Source organism: Chiloscyllium plagiosum, chromosome 6 (genome assembly GCF_004010195.1).
Source record: "Chiloscyllium plagiosum isolate BGI_BamShark_2017 chromosome 6, ASM401019v2, whole genome shotgun sequence".
In the NCBI taxonomy this organism is placed as follows: Eukaryota; Metazoa; Chordata; class Chondrichthyes; order Orectolobiformes; family Hemiscylliidae; genus Chiloscyllium; species Chiloscyllium plagiosum.
In genome coordinates, this window is record NC_057715.1 from 74403549 (window position 1) to 74420470 (window position 16922).

At 38.5% G+C, this 16922-nt stretch overlaps 1 protein-coding gene across 1 annotated transcript in view; it reads left to right on the top strand.

The window, feature by feature from the left end:
- atm (ATM serine/threonine kinase) overlaps positions 1-15446 on the top strand; it is a 165957-nt gene extending 150511 nt beyond the window's left edge. The window contains exons 57-63 of the mRNA XM_043691843.1: positions 1067-1216; positions 2411-2576; positions 4920-5006; positions 5944-6058; positions 9173-9236; positions 10715-10863; positions 13805-15446. Coding sequence (XP_043547778.1) covers positions 1067-1216; positions 2411-2576; positions 4920-5006; positions 5944-6058; positions 9173-9236; positions 10715-10863; positions 13805-13985 — 912 coding nt within the window. The 3' untranslated portion in view covers positions 13986-15446. The remainder of the gene's footprint in view (positions 1-1066; positions 1217-2410; positions 2577-4919; positions 5007-5943; positions 6059-9172; positions 9237-10714; positions 10864-13804) is intronic.
- The last annotated feature ends 1476 nt before the right edge of the window (positions 15447-16922 follow it).

Here is a 16922-nt window from a genome sequence, read left to right on the forward strand (position 1 = left end):
CATTGACAGGATGCAGAGATGGGCTGAGAGGTGGCAGATGGAGTTCAACTTGGATAAATGCGAAGTGATGCATTTTGGAAGGTCGAACTTGAAAGTTGAGTACAGGATTAAAGACAGGATTCTTGGCAGTGTGGAGGAACAGTGGGATCTTGGTGTGCAGGTACATAGATCCCTTAAAATTGCCACCCAAAGGACAGGGTTGTTAAGAAAGCATATGGTGTTTTGGCTTTCATTAAAAGGGGGATTGAGTTTAAGAGCTGTGAGATCTTGTTCCAGCTCTATAAAACTTTGGTTAGACTGCACTTGGAATACTGTGTCCAGTTCTGGTCGCCCTATTATAAGAAAGATGTGGATGCTTTGGAGTGGGTTCAGAGGAGGTTTACCAGGATGCTGCCTGGAATGGAGGGCTTATCTTACGAAGAGAGGTTGACTGAGTTCGGACTTTTATCATTGGAAAAAAGGAGGAGAGGGACCTAATTGAGGTGTACAAGATAATGATAGATAGAGTTGATAGCCAGAGACTTTTTCCCAGGGCAGGAATTGTTAACACGAGGGGTCATAGTTTTAAGCTATTTGGCGGAAAGTATAGAGGGGATGTCAGAGGCAGGTTCTTTACGCAGAGAGTTGTGGGAGCATGGAATGCATTGCCAGCAGCAGTTGTGGAAGCGAGGTCATTGGGGATATTTAAGAGACTGTTGGACATGCATATGGTCACAGAAATTTGAGGGTTTGTACATTAGGTTTACCTGACATGAGGATCAATGGTCGGCACAACATCGTGGGCTGAAGGGCCTGTTCTGTGCTATACTGTTCTATGTTCTACTAAAAGTCAACTAAAACAGGATGGAATGTATTGAATTTACATGTCCTCCGCAATTACTAAATTGCTTTTAAATTCAGTGGTGCTCCCTATAATACGCATTATAATATACTAGGCTTAGAAATGCAAATAAAGTGCTTACACCATTTAATTTGAATATTTTTTCTTATTTTTGCATTGATATTGCAAATGTGTAGTGTGTCAGTAAGTTTTATACTGGAATGTTTTATCTTGATTCTTGAACAGGTCATTCCTCTTTCTCAACGAAGTGGTATTCTGGAGTGGTGTACAGGAACTGTACCCATTGGGGAATATTTGGTTAATCCCAGTGAAGGAGCCCATAAAAGGTATCGACCCAAAGATTGGAGCAGTCTAGACTGCAGAAAACGAATGTCGGTGAGTCACGACACATTGATGATTCAAAAATGAAAACCCTTAAGAATAAAAGGCTGGATTTTCCAATGGTCAGACAATCTTTATTCCAGCATAGATAGGACTTACAAATGAGAACCCTGTGGAATGTCAGTTGCAGAAGATTCTAAAGGAATTACCTGGGAAATGAAAGATTGCACTGGGCAATGCTCCTATGCCCTCAACAAGTTTCCACTAAAATCAGATAATTTGGTGGCGCTATTAAACATGTAGTCTAACTCCTAAGTAACTATTCAACTAACCTCACATTTGCCTCCTTCCTTAGGCCCCTTACACTCAGATTCTTATATGACACACCCGGGACCAAGTATTCCCTGCCTCCCTCCTCACCCCAATCCCTCTGGATTTAACAACCAAAGCCCCATCTCCAGCCCTGGACCAGACGCCAAACAAGCACATATCCCTTTCCCCAGTCCAAACCTGACTCTCCTCCTTCCATTGCTCTAGACCAATATCCCAATAGCCAGTCTGGACCTGACAAATCCATCCCTCCCTGCACTTCATCCCCTGGGATCTGATCAGAATCTTCTATCAGAAATGCAGAACACTCACCTATCATAAGAAGGGACAGAGTGTAATCTGTGAGATTGCCACTCTTTGAGAAATCTGATCCAGCATTGTCTTGCTGTTTTATATAATTGCTTGTGTTTTATTCAGGCATGAGTCCATCTTAAATGGGTTTAAGTATTTAATATAAAACTAAAGTGGCTATATCATTGATGCTGAACCAAATGTACCTTTTATAGTATTATAGTATTATATAGTATTATTGGAAGTTCCCCATTTCTTAAACATCTGTTTTTCTATATCAGCAAGATCTCAAGAAGTTGAAAATAAGTTAGTGTAATCAATACAGCTCTGAAATGTTTTCTGAAGGCCAGAATACTGTAAGTGCAGGTTACTACATTATATCAGGTAACTCATGAAGGAGAATTTCAAGTTCCACAAATTTGTAATTAATATAAAAAGAAGTGACATCATTTACCACAGGAGACAAGAGAAAGGAAAAATTAGTCAAATCGCAGTACTTTTGTATTTCTGTAATGACCAGTTAGGGAGTGGCTAAGGAATGATTTTGTATGTACCCTGCAAAGACAGAGAATACAAAAGAATGTCATCTCCAAATGCTACACAATAACATTTAAAATCCCTTTACAGGAAGCACAGAAACTAAGCTTTGAAGGTAAATATCAAGTCTTCATGGATGTCTGTGAGAATTTTCGGCCTGTTTTCCGATATTTTTGCATGGAAAAGTTCTTGGACGCAGCTGTTTGGTTTGAAAAACGGCTGAGCTACACTCGAAGTGTAGCTACTTCTTCAATAGGTATGTTCCAGTTAATCTCTGTATTGCGGTATGTCACTTCTCTTCATATTACCTAATTATTACACAAATGAAATTATATGAACCCAAGGTCTCTTTCAATATGCTAGTTGATAAATAATGGAGATCTTGAGTCTGGAAATCTTTGAATATTCCTATGCATAACTGGGCCACTCAGGGTGTTGTAGTTGATTTCCATAGCCCCAAGTTAAGCTGAGAGAAGAATCAAGCAGGTTGTAATTTATGTACCTACTGTTGGAAATGTACATGTGTGAAGATTGTGAAAAGTAGTAAAACAGGCTCTTAATACTGAAAAGCCTTCAAACCCATTTTACTTAATCTCACATTTGAAAAGAATAGTTAAGGAACAGATGTGCCTGTGGAATCCATTCCCTTTCAAGTCTGTTATCCTCACCTTTTATATTAAAATTCCTTCATGCCCTTGTGTCCTATCTCTGGAACCTTCTCTAGCCCTATACCCCATTAATCAAACTGCACTTAGTTCATTTGACTTCAATTGCTTTGTCCCTGTTCTTCAGAAATCTGTTAAATGTCTCTCCAACTCTCTCTCTTACATTAAAATCATCAAAATTTACTTTGTCAACCAACCTTTATAAACTTTTCCAAATATCTTGGCTCTAACATGCCTTGAAACTATTTTACATTAAAATCACTCAGAGTATGAAGTTTGTTTTTCATTTCTGAATCAGTGACACTGCAAACATGAGCAGGACTTATACAATTAATGGTGGGGTCCTGGGTAGTGTTGTAGAACAGAGAGTCCTAGAGGCTCGGGTACATAATTTACATCACAAACAGAGTGATTAAGAAGGTGTTTCGCACACTGCCTTCATTGCTCAGACCTTTGAGTATAGGAGTCGGGATGTCATGTTTTGTGGTTGTATAGGACGTTGGTGAGGCCTCTTCTGGAATAATGTGTGCAGTTCTGGTCACCCTGTTAAAGGAAGGATATTGTTAAATTGGAGAGGGTTCAGAAAAGATTTAATAGGCTATTACTGGGAATGGAAAGTTTAAGTTGTAAAAGTAAGCTGGGACTTTTTTTCACTGGAGCATAGGACGTTGAGGGATGACCTTATAGAGGTTTATAAAATCATGAGGGATATAAAGTGAATAGCAAGGGTCCTTTCCCTAGAGTGGGAGAATTCAAAACCAGGTGACATATTTTTAAGATGAGAGGAGAAATATTTAAAAAGGGCATAGAATCATAGAGATGTACAGCATGGAAACAGACCCTTCGGTCCAATCTGTCCATGCCGACCAGATATCCCAACCCAATCTAGTCCCACCTGCCAGCACCTGGCCCATATCCCTCCAAACCCTTCCTATTCATATACCCATCCAAATGCCTCTTAAATGTTGCAATTGTACCAGCTTCCACCACATCCTCTGGCAGTTCATTCCATACACGTACCACCCTCTGCGTGAAAAAGTTGCCCCTTGGGTCTCTTTTATATCTTTCCCCTCTCACCCTAAACCTCTGCCCTCTAGTTCTGGACTCCCTGACCCCAGGGAAGAGACTTTGTCTATTTATCCTATCCATGCCCCTCATGATTTTGTAAACCTCTATAAGGTCACCCCTCAGCTTCCGACGCTCCAGGGAAAACAGCCCCAGCCTGTTCAACCTCTCCCTGTAGCTGGCTCCAACCCTGGCAACATCTTTGTAAATCTTTTCTGAACCCTTTCAAATTTCACAACATCTTTCTGATAGGAAGGAGACCAGAATTGCACACACTATTCCAACAGTGGCCTACATGAGAGGCAACATTTTTTTATACAAGGAATGGTTCATATGTGGAGTGAACTTCCGGAGGAAATGGTGGGTGCAGGTACAGTTATAACATTTAAAAGAAATTTGGATAAGTACATGAATAGGAAAGTCTTGGAGGGATAAGGGCCTAATGCAGGCAAGTGGGACTAGTATAGTTTGGAAACATGGTTGGTGTGGACTAGTTGGATCGAAGGGTCTGTTTCATGCTGTGTGATTCTAAAACACAAAAAGAGAAAGTTGGAGGAAATAAACAAAAAAATTTCAACTAACAATTTTAAATGAATCATGCCTTGAAAAATGACACTACAGCAATTAACAATTCAACTAATTGTAATAAACTAAATAAGAATTAGCAATGGTTCACAAAGGAATTTGTGGACTATCTATCTCTATTTGAGAGAGAGTTACATGTAACTTGAGAGACACCACTCTGCAACATACAGTAAGGTGAGGAGGAAGCCTTTATGAGCTACCACATGGAGATTGATCTGTACCATTTGCAACTTTATGCTCATACTCTAAATGTTATATTATTTAAACTCTTTCTTTCTTTTTAGTTTGCTACATTGTTGGCCTTGGTGACAGACACGTACAAAACATCCTCATAGACGAGGATTCGGCTGAACTTGTTCATATCGATTTGGGTAAGTACTTAGTAGCCGTAGTGAATATATACATAACTACCGATAATGTAAGCTGAATTAATGATTAGATTAGATTACATTAGATTAGATTACATTACAGTGTGGAAACAGGCCCTTCGGCCCAACAAGTCCACACCGACCCGCCGAAGCGCAACCCACCCATACCCCTACATTTACCCCTTACCTAACACTACAGGCAATTTAGTATGGCCAATTCACCTGACCTGCATATCTTTGGACTGTGGGAGGAAATCGGAGCACCCGGAGGAAACCCACGCAGACACGGGGAAAACGTGCAAACTCCACACAGTCAGTCGCCTGAGGCTTGACTCGTTCACTACTATTAATATACAGGATGGCGAAAACTATTAATTCTACAAATCAAGTATTTTAAACTTTATTTCATACTTGCTAAAATGAGGACTTCATTCTCCCACCCCACCCTCTGGAATTGTAGTAACACAACATACTGGTGTACTGTACTCGCTTTGTGCCAGAATTCCCACTGTACCCAAAGGGCTTATGCCTGAAATGTTGATTCTCCTTCTCCTTTGATGCTGCCTGACCTGCTGCGCTTTTCCAGCAACACATTTTTAAACTGAGAAAGCATTCTGCCTTGTTTCTACAGGGAAAATGGGCTGATTCCCTAAAATCCTTTTTGAATGAGTAACCATGAAACCGCTTGGAAATAAAGTGTAATAAAAACTGCAAATGTCAAAACACAGCCAAGTTAGCATTTATGACAAAGGCAGATCAGTTGTGTATAGTTCAGATAGTCTCACACAACAACACTGTCCATAGAGACTCTGAGAGTCTGTGAGCATAGTTCTGGATGTAAGAGAATATGTAAGAGATGTCATGAGCATTACCCATATTTCTTAAAACAAGAAAGAAAAAAAGATACTTGCATACCTTACGCATTTCACTCTCATAATAGGGGTTGCATTTGAGCAAGGAAAAATTCTTCCTACTCCAGAGACAGTTCCATTCCGACTGACCAGGGACATAGTAGATGGAATGGGTATCACTGGTGTGGAAGGTGTTTTCAGAAGGTAAGCATTTGAAGCTGTTTTTGTGTCAATTACAGCACTATACTTTTCTCAATCAGCAACTTTTTTAAAAAAAGTACAGATTAACCATAAATCTGCATGAGTTTATCTACATAAATTAACAGGCAGATGGATGAAATTTAGATTCCATCAATGTTCCTGTTAAATGAAATAGATAAATTTTATGCAGATGGACTGGACTATGTTCTATCTTCAAATTTATGAAGCGTCTAATGTGACTTAATTTAATTAAATTCCAGTAGGCTCTTACAGTTTCCTTGTCTCTTCCTGTGCTCCATGATTGAACTGCAGTTTCAAATTCAAACTGTGATTTAGAAAGTTATTGCCAATTAATCCATAATTCCATAAGATAATAAGAAATAGGAGCAGGAGAAGGCTGTTCAGCCCATCAAACCTACTTCAATTATGTGGTTGATCTGGTGTGGCCTTAACTCCACCTTCCTGCATATCCCTAATAACCCTAAACTCTTCTTGTTATGATATCTGCTTAACCTAGGTTTGAACATACTGTGATCCAGCCTCCATTGCTCTCTGTGGAAGAGAATTACAAAAACTAATTAAGTGGGAGACCCCTTATTTTTAAACTGTGCCACCTATTTCTAGACACCCTCACAAAAGGCAACATCTTCCCAGCATCAATGCTGCCAAGCTCCCTCAGAATTCGATTTGTCTCAATACAATCCTTTTCTTTGAAATTCCAATAATTAGATTGAGGTTTCCTGGCGAAACAATTTCCAGGAAGTCTGCGTCACAGTTGGACAGGGTGGTTAGGAAGGCATTTAACACGCTTGCCTTCATTGCTCAGACTTTTGATTATAGGAGTTGGAACATCGTGTTGAGGTTGTACAGGTGAGGCCTTTTCTGGAGGACTGTATGCAGTTCTGGTCATCCTACTCTAGGAATGATATTAGTAAATTAGAGAGGGTTCAGCAAAGATTTACCAGGATGTTGTCAGGAATGGAGCATTTGAGTCATAAAGATAGGCTGGGATTTTTTATCAGTGAAGCGTGGGAGGTTGAGGGGTGGACTTACAGAGGTTTATAAAATAATGAAGGACTTAGATAAGATAAGTAGCAAAGGTCTTTTCTGTAGGCTGGGGTAGTTCAAAACTAGGGGGCATATTTTTATGGTGAGAGGAGAAAGATTTAAAAAGGAAAGATTTTGGGGCAGACCAGTGGCGCAGTGGTTAGTACTGCTGCTGCCTCACAGCGCCGGGCACCCGGGTTCAATTCCAACCTCGGGCGACTGTCTGTGTGGAGTTTGCATATTCTCCCCATACCTGCATGAGTTTCCTCCAGGTGCTCCGGTTTCCTCCCACATTCCAAAGATGTGCAGGTTAGGTGAATTGGCCAAGCTAAATTGCCCATAGTGTTCAGGGATGTGTAGGTTAGGTGCATTACATAGGGGTAAATATAGGATAATAGGGTAGGGGAATGGGTCTGGGTAGGTTGCTCTTTGGAGGGTTGGTGTGGACTTGTTGGGCCAAAATGCCTGTTTCCACACTGTAGGCATAAGAGGCAACTTATTTTTTACACTGAGTGGTTCATATGTGGAATGAACGTCCAGAGGAAATGGTGGATGCAGGTACAGTTACAACATTTAAAAGACATTTGAAAGGGTGTGTTTCCATACTGTATGACTCTGTCAATGAATTTAGAGGGTTAAATCTTTAAAGCTTACTAGTCTTCTACCTGTTTATCTAATTAAAGCCTTGAACATTCACCAGCATCTGAAAGCTACAAAATACTCTGTAATAGCAAAACCAGTCCTGTAAAGAAGCTGATGCCACTCAGCCAAGTTGAAACTGCTAAGTTGATTTCATGCTGCAGTGATTAATATCTGTCCACAGTGTTACAGTAGTCTCCCGTAACCGCGGGAGGTACTTTCCAGGACCTACCACAGAAGCCTGAAACTGCAGATAGGAGCGAACCCATTAATTTCAATGGGAAACATACCTTCCCGGCAGCCTCCTGGTCCTTGGTTCTCTAAAATATGTTCAGGACGCGGTAAGCCGCGGGTAACAGAAACCATGGAAATCTATTCCAGGGACATGAGGGTCACCCTGTATTTACCTTAACGGTGCTATCATGAGCTGGTTGTGAGCAAAGACTGCGTCTATGCAAAGAGGGGTAGTTGATCTAATCTAACTTCATGTGTTCTTGGTCATTATCTTGCTAAGACACATAATTAATGATGACCCATGACATAGGGGTCATGGAAAAGAGAGAGAAAGTAAAACATTCTGAAGAATAGTGTGCCACAATGCTATCCTTTGTTTCTGAGGTAGCTTTGAATATAAATATAGAATTTATTTATAACACTGAACCAGAAAGACACTTAATTGACAGCGTGTTTCATGTACTCTCTATGGACATCTCCACCTACTGCAAAAACTGTGTTTTGAATCATCTCTATGGTTGCATGAACACTCGTAGTGCTCTGCTACATTGTTCAATTACCCATTCTTTATCTATATTTTTCTTTCTCATTTTCACCGTGTTTTATCTCTTCCAACAGATTTAGTTATTGCTACATATTATAAGTTATAATTTATCTGAAATTTTTAAAAGATTCTTTTATTGAATGTGAGCATCGATGGAAAAACTAACTCATCCCTATCCTCCTTTGATAAGGTGTCATTGAGCCATCTTCCAGTGCTGTGCACTAGAAGTGTTGTATGTCCATGGATGTACAGGAAAATCTCTGCCGGATGTGAGGGGAGAGGTGTGGGCACAGGTTTTACACCTCTTGGGGCAGCATTGAGCATTGTCAAGTTTATCATAGTACATTCTAGATCTGAACAATATACTATGCAGTGCCCTCTTTTCTGTTTAATATAGAATATTGTTCTTCTAAAGTGCACCTTCCACTGCGCACTTGCAAAGTTTCAATTTTCTACATTAACAATTATAGTATCACCAAGATTGTAAATTAATGCCTATTAGAATGTATTTTGTTGATAACTACCTGTTTGAAGCTTGCAGTCAGCAAAGACTGATAATTCATTCCCCTCTTCAGATTAAGTTTAGATTCTAAATGTGAATGAATGCTATGTTAACATGTATCCAATAACATTTCTGTTGTTCTATCTTTCAGGTGCTGTGAAAAGACTATGGAGGTTATGAGAAGTTCACAAGAAGCATTATTAACTATTGTTGAGGTAGTTTTTTAAATCCAATCTACTTCCCCATTAGACAAATACTAAATGCACGTTCTTAGGATAAGTCCTTTCTGACCTTTGTTCTCACCTCAAAAAACAAATGCAGACAGCTTATTAATTTGTTTTTATCTAAGACTGAAGCCATCTCTACAGCTCCCTATGCCTCAGTTTCAAACCTGCCATTTAAGGTCAGCAGTTTTGTATTTTCGACTCAGTCTTATCCCCAACCCCTTCCTCCAAGCTCATCTCATCCATGAGACCCATATCTTACTATTACTCTCCTCTGCACTCAAACTTTCTTTCTAATCACATCATTATCAGTGCCTTTTTCTCTGACACTGTCAAGTCCCTTCTTTAAAATGGACAAGCTCCACTCATTTATGCTGTCTGATTGCAACTCAGTTTCTAATTTCCTGTTCCTTTATAAAGTCTTCAATCATGTCATCAACGTTTAGTGCCATGTAAATCTCTCTTAAAATTTTCTGTTTGAATTTCTTCAGATTAGCTTCAACAGTTCTCAAACATTGAGATAACCCTGATCCAAAGTCACAAAGAGTCTATGACTGACCATGATGACGTATTCCTCCTTGACCGTTCTGCATAATTCATGATGGTTGGTCATAATGTTACCTTCAACATTCTTCTCATTCAGCTCCATGGGATTAGCCTTATTTACTGTCATTCACATCTATCCAAGTGCAGCCTACTTGCAGCCACAGTTCTTCCTCTTTCTAGTCTCTTCCTCAGTAATATTTATCCACAAGCCTGCCACCTATTGCTTGCCTACTGATGATAGCCAGTTCTATCTGTCCACCATCTTTGGATGGTTAAGCATAAATGATCATCTTTGGCCCTATCAAGCTCTCCACTCAATTGCTGTTAAATCCAAACTCTAATCCCAACCAAATGCTCAGAGAGATTATTTTTTCTTTTATCTCTTGCTTTGTCTTAGACTACACATTACATCCTGTTTAACGTTAAAGCTGTTTGCTTCCACTTCCACAGCATTTCTCACTTCTACCACTACTTCAGTCCCATTATCTTTTTCACCACCACATTCAACTTTTCACATTTTTTGCAGTGAGAGTGATAGCATACAAAATGGAAATTCAAGTCAATGCAATGATATCCAATTGATTTCTATCTCACAGGACCTCAAAAAATAAACCTGTGAAGGAGCAGGACTTTTGGATTGCTGACCTGGGCATATTTAGAAATTGCAAGTTGCTGTCAGTCTCACAGAGTAATGATTGCAAATGCTGGTATTGAAAATGCTATGATAACTGTAAATTCTGGATCTGCTTTGATTATCACTTCGTTATGGTTTTTATTGTTTTGGTGTCATCTACACTTTTGAAAAGTTAGGACTTTGAAGCTGTGTTAATTTCGCATGTTAGGATGAAGTTTTTGTTAAGGTAGGTTCTTATTGTTAGTCATATAGACCTACCTCTTGTCTCTCCTCTTTCCATACTTTGCAGGTGTTGTTGTATGACCCTCTTTTTGACTGGACCATGAATCCTTTGAAAGCACTTTATCTACAGCAGAGACCTGAAGAAGATGCAGATCTCCATTCCACACTCAACTCTACCATAACAGGAGATGAGTCAGAGTGTGATAGAAAAACCACGTAAGAAAATAACAAGAGTTTATAATATTTATGCTGTAGCAATATTAATAAGATTCCATTGTGACTTAGCGTATTGTTATTCTATGCATTATGGAGTTATAGCTTGTGCCACCGATTCCTTGCACAGTAAACCAGATTTTCATTTTGGCTCAGGACCCCAATGTCAGAACAATATGTCTGAACCCCAAAAAACAGCGATGTGACACACCTGCTATGATTTTTGAATGGCTGACCAATGAATGATTAGAGGGCATGCTCACTATCCAGTTAAGAACAGCTGATGGGCTGTCAACACTAACAGACGAATACTCCTGCACTAAGAGAGCAGCAGCCTAGTGATACTTGTAAAGGCAGGTTAGGGAATCTTGAGTTGAAAGTACTAGCCAATATTTTTACTGTTGGGAAGGGGGAGCCACAATGTTAACTGATGAACACTAACATCCCAATCCCAATTCTGATACTGGGAGCCACCTCCCTGCACTGGTCTTAATAGTCTCTTTAACTGTCTACCTGATGCTTGCAGGCAAGTGGCCAGTGCATCTCCAACTGGTTTATTTGACAATAATCAAATCAGCACAGCGATTTTTTTTTCTCTCTGCTCATCCCTGTCAGGCTTCCATAGTCCAGCCTAATATGTTTCTAATCTTGAGATGTCATCATGAAATGTGCTCGACAGAGGGCAGGAGCCAAACAACATGGATGAACCTGTGTACACACCTATTATAGCACATGATGAGAGGCATTTGTCATATTTTGGCATATAATAACTAGTTATATGCAGACAAAAGAGTAAAGATGGAATTTCACTTCTAGAGTAACTAAGAAGGTATACTTGTTCCTGTTTTCTTGATATACTGAATTTGCAATACAAAGACAGGTCATTTGGTCCAACTACTTTTGCCCTATTTCATCTAGTTCCCTCTTAAAGGCATCTGCTCATTTCACATCCACCTGAGGATGTTTGAAAGGTACTGGCCTCATGAAAATTCAAAGCTTCCATTATCTTTGACATGACCACCCAGAGATGGACAAACGTATGAAGTTAGGATCACACAGAAGTCAGCACCTTCATCCTTTATTAAGCATACACAGCAACAATATTTGTCCTCACACTTATCCAAGTAACTTTTGGATTAAATTTTCACTTACTTCATTGGATGTGAGTAGGCCTGCTCAGGTCAAGTTGCTTTTACTCGTCCTGCTTGTAAAATGCCTCATCATGCTCACTGACACAAATGGACTTCCCAAAGAAAAGCTAATCTATTCAATAGGGACTATTTCCACCGAGTACAATTCCCTCGAACAAACAGAATAGCAAAGAGAAAAATCAGCAGTGTTCTACAAAATGCCCTGAAGATGTACTTTTATTTTTAAAAAGACAAACCAACCAATTGGGCAAAAATGCTATTTCACTGTAATTTGCAAAATCAGCATTAATACATCTTCAGGAACACAAGGCAAGGATGTCAATTGCATGTGAACATTTTATACATAGGCACAGAGCAAAGTTGCATTTTCAATATCATAGGAAAATTTAAAGAAATTGAAAAGTAGTTAAGTAATATATCATTAGAATTGTGCTATATCAATTCACCTTTTTTTTTAAAAGTCAGGTTCCATCTTTATCCTAACTAGTATTCCATTCACCACATGCTGTAGTCGCCTTTCCTGAATGCACAATTCCAAAGGACAAATAAAGGAGAGCAAGCGCTCCTTTACAATATTTACAGCACAGAGTCATAGTAACTCTCGCTGAACATATATAAATCCGACTCGTTCAGATTCCAGTGAATTACTTTTTGAGTGTGTTTTTAAGGTCATTTGTTTGAAGTGATTTTTTTTCTAAGAGAACCAAGGGCAAATCAGTGATGGTGAATTACCAAAATTTATCAATAAAAATGCCAGGTGTAACTCAAAGTTGTGCTTAGCTTTCATCATTTTTCCGCAGTCTCTTTTCTATTTTAATTATCCTCATGCTTTCCTTACTGGCCTCAATCATCAGTAATCAAAACTCTACTGCCCATCTTCCATACTTCATTCGGTCCTACTCACCCATCAATCCTTTGTTTATTTGTCCACAAGCACTTCAAATTCAAAGTTCATTGTATTGAGTCCCTTCATGGATTTCCCTATTTATTCCTATTGATTTGTCTAACCACACAAACCTATGTGTATTCCTCCCTACCTTTAAGGCCCTCTTTAAAACCAATGTATTTGCCTTAAGTTTTTAAACAACCTTTCCTAAATATTTTATCAAATGATCTATAATAGAGATGGGATCCAGTCAGAACATTGTGCCTTTGCCACTCTTTGAAAGAGTTATCCAATTATTCCCTTTACTGTGGCCTGACAAATGTGACTCAAATATTTTTAAAATTCAGTTTTGATGTTACTACTATTTCCATCACTTTTAAGATTATATTCCAGATAAAAACCACTCACTTTATAAACATCTTTTTTCCCTTCCTGTAATTTTTAGTTTTAGTAATTCTTAAATCTTAAACTTGTTTACTGCTGCTGAAAACAATTTCTCCATATTTAATCTAAAATCTTTTAAGATTTTGAACGTCTCTATCTAATATTGTCTTGATTTTCTCTCCTTTAAGGAGAACAGTCATGGATTTTCTCACCTCTCTACAGATGTGAACTATTTCATCCCTGACACCATGTTAGTAAATTCTGTCTGAAAGGCTCTGACATCCCTCCTAAAGCATGACATCAGAATTATCCACATTACTGTAGCTGGGCAAGAGCAGTGATTTAATTGTAGCATTTAATTTATATTGGTTTTCCTTGCTCTGAGAAAAATGAATCACATCACACTGCTGTGCTTTACACGTCATCCGTCAAGTGCCTTCCCTGAAATCTGCACTGCCTTACAGTTCAGTACAGCTTTTCTAGATATTGACATGTATTTATCTATTACGTTTTCTTTTAATAGTGATGTCAAAAGCATCAATAAAGTAGCAGAACGTGTACTTCTAAGGCTACAAGAAAAGCTGAAGGGAGTTGAAAGTGGTGCTGTCCTCAGTGTGGATGGACAGGTAAATCTTCTGATACAGCAAGCCAGAGATCCCAAGAACCTCAGTCGATTATTTCCAGGATGGCAACCTTGGGTATAATCAAAACAAAATTGGTAAAACCATAAGTTTAACTGTGGATTTTTATTTTAGCTATATGCTACAAATTAATTTGTATTGTATTGATATGTACAGTATGGATGTGTATATGTTCATCAAATCTTTGAAAGGGAGTCCTGCACCTTGGGTCAGAGTCAAAAATCATGGCCCGTTGCTGTTGCCAGGCACAGCAGGTCAGGTCATTGGGCCCAGATGTGCCCCCACCTTTCCTGGGCCATACCTCAAGCTGAAATACCAGTGAAATGCTGCAAATAATTTTTCTATTTTTAGTTAATTTCAAAAAGGTGAAACAAGATGTTACTTAAACAGTATTAGATTTTCTTTCTGTACCCAAGGTAGCAATTGTGCTGTCATATTCACAATAAGGAATTTTCTCTTACAAGTTATTAGAAAAATGTCAAACTCTGTCAGTCTTGTGCCTTGTTTCCTGCAATAGGACTCAGATCAAAATGAGCATGCTGGGTTTTTTTTTTAAACAAGTTGAATTGCTGTATTCATAGCAACAGATTTTGACTAAATTTCATGCTGTTAACAAAAAGCCAAGCTTTAGTACTGCGCAGCAGGCAATTGGACCTTATAAATACAAGCCATGTCCCTAGCCCGAACATAATGCCCCATCAAAAATGTTGCATCAGTGAGTTTATTCTGTCATCTCCTAACTTGTGTTCAGTTTTTAAACAGTGTAACAAAGGAACCATCTGGCAATAAAGCTGGAATGACTATTTCCAGAAACATCTTATGCATATGTAAATTAAGGCAATCTTTAATTTTGAAAATTAGTCAGTGAAACATGATGTTTTAGCAAGTTTAAGGTCTACTGCAGTTACTTTGTATTTAGTCTATAATATTCTCAGTTACCAAGACATTTACCTTGCAGAGTTCATAAGTTGTAACATTTTTATATTTCATAAGATGTGGGCATTGCTGGCTGTCCTTAATTGCCCTTGAAAATGAAATGTTTGAAGAAATTCTTTCAGTTCATGGTGCAATCTGATATCAAACAGAATTTGAATCTGGTGTACATTATAAATTTAATTATTTCTATGCTTCCTGCAAGTTGTAAATTTACAGTAACTAAGTTTGTAATTCTCCTATGAGTTTTCCATCATGAGACACTTTATCCATTCTCTGGGGGAAAATATAGTCTGTTTACCTATTCTATGCAATGTGCATTTTAGCAATTAGGATCAATAGCCATTTTACTGTCAAGGGAATATGCCGTATGCATATTTTTAGACAAAAAAAACTTAAATAAAAACATTGCAGCAACATTTCTGAAATACGAGTCTATTATTTTCATTGTATTCCAGTTTATTTTTACAATATAAAATGCATTGTCTTCACCTCAGGATCACTTGTTTATAGTAACAAACTCCACACAAGAACTTTTCATACTGTTGGATCATTTAAATTTGTTTTAATATAAATTTAATAAACACAATACCTGTATTTCTGTTGACTCATGTAGCAGTTTGTGTTCTATGTTGGGACAATTTCATATCATGGTGGGCAGGGGAAAATGACAGTTGTAGCTCCAAGCTGCTATTGCCTCCTTGTACATTGTCCTTTCTCCTTTACTACAGCAAACCTTTTGTGAACAGCACCTGTGCATCCAGAAGTGAAGATATATTCTGGATAATCAAGAGGTCCACATGATCAGTGTAAAAACACACTAAGTAATAGAAACATAATCCTGGGTATACACATCACTATTGTACGATACTTACAGTATAAATCATTTAAACAATAATACAACTTTGTCTTAGATAAAATTTAACAGCAGAGAGTCCACTCTCAACTGACTACTTGGACATTGCAGTATTTGAGGAAAAATTGACTCAGAATTGAAAAACTGTTGATATTTTGTGTGGTCATTCGATCGAACAACAAATATTTACACTGAGGTAAATTTTGAAATACTATAATAATTAGACAGAATAATACAGTAAATTTCATAGTGTTTGAGGTATATAACTTTTGCCAGTTTATCAGAAGTGCCAGTGACTTACTTTGACAGTACACAGGATCCTCCTTTATTTCTCTTATTTTTAAATAATTATTTTATTTGAATGTAGGTTTGCTCACTGAGCTGGAAGATACATTTTTAATTTGAATTTATACAAAATGAAACTAAAATGTAAAGTCTCACGTTTTTCCACATGTTAAGTGTGGCTGATCTGTAACTAGCAAAAATCAGTTTCAAAAGCAGTTCAGGTGTACAAAGAGAAAGCAGGTGCTTCATTAGAAAGCAAAGTATATGAGGAAAGGATTGTTAGAAACATATTGTTTTAAAAAATTTGCAAATTAGTGCAGATGCTGTAAATGTGGGAAAAAAACACAGAAAACACCCAGTGGATCTACATGAATCCTAAACAGCAGAAGCATCATGTGATGTGACTTGTTGGTTGTGGGAGCTAAGTAATCCCACCACCAAGTCGTCAGATCAAGCTCTTTTCCTGCCACATCCGGTTGTGAACACTAGTAGGCAATTAAAGCAACTAACAGAAGAGGATGTTTCTTAAAGTGTCCCTTTGAATGAATGCCCAGCAGGTTGGTGCAAAAGATTGCTTTCAACCATCTTCAGCCCTCAGTACTGAGTCAGTGCTTCATCTGGGACCTCTGACACCTCCACAAACACAGTTACCAGGCTTCAGCCAATTCAATTGCTTCCATATTGATAAATAAACAGCAGAGCACACTGTATCCAGTAAAGTCTGGGCCCAAGAGCATTCCAGATGAAGGTCCAAGTCTAGTAGTGCTTTTAGCTGAAAATGTGTTGCCGGAAAAGCGCAGCAGGTCAGGCAGCATCCAAGGAGCAGGAGAATCGACGTTTCGGGCATGAGCCCTTCTTCAGGAATGAGGAAAGTGTGCTAAGCAGGCTAAGATAAAAGGTAGGGAGGAGGGACTTGGGGGAGGGGC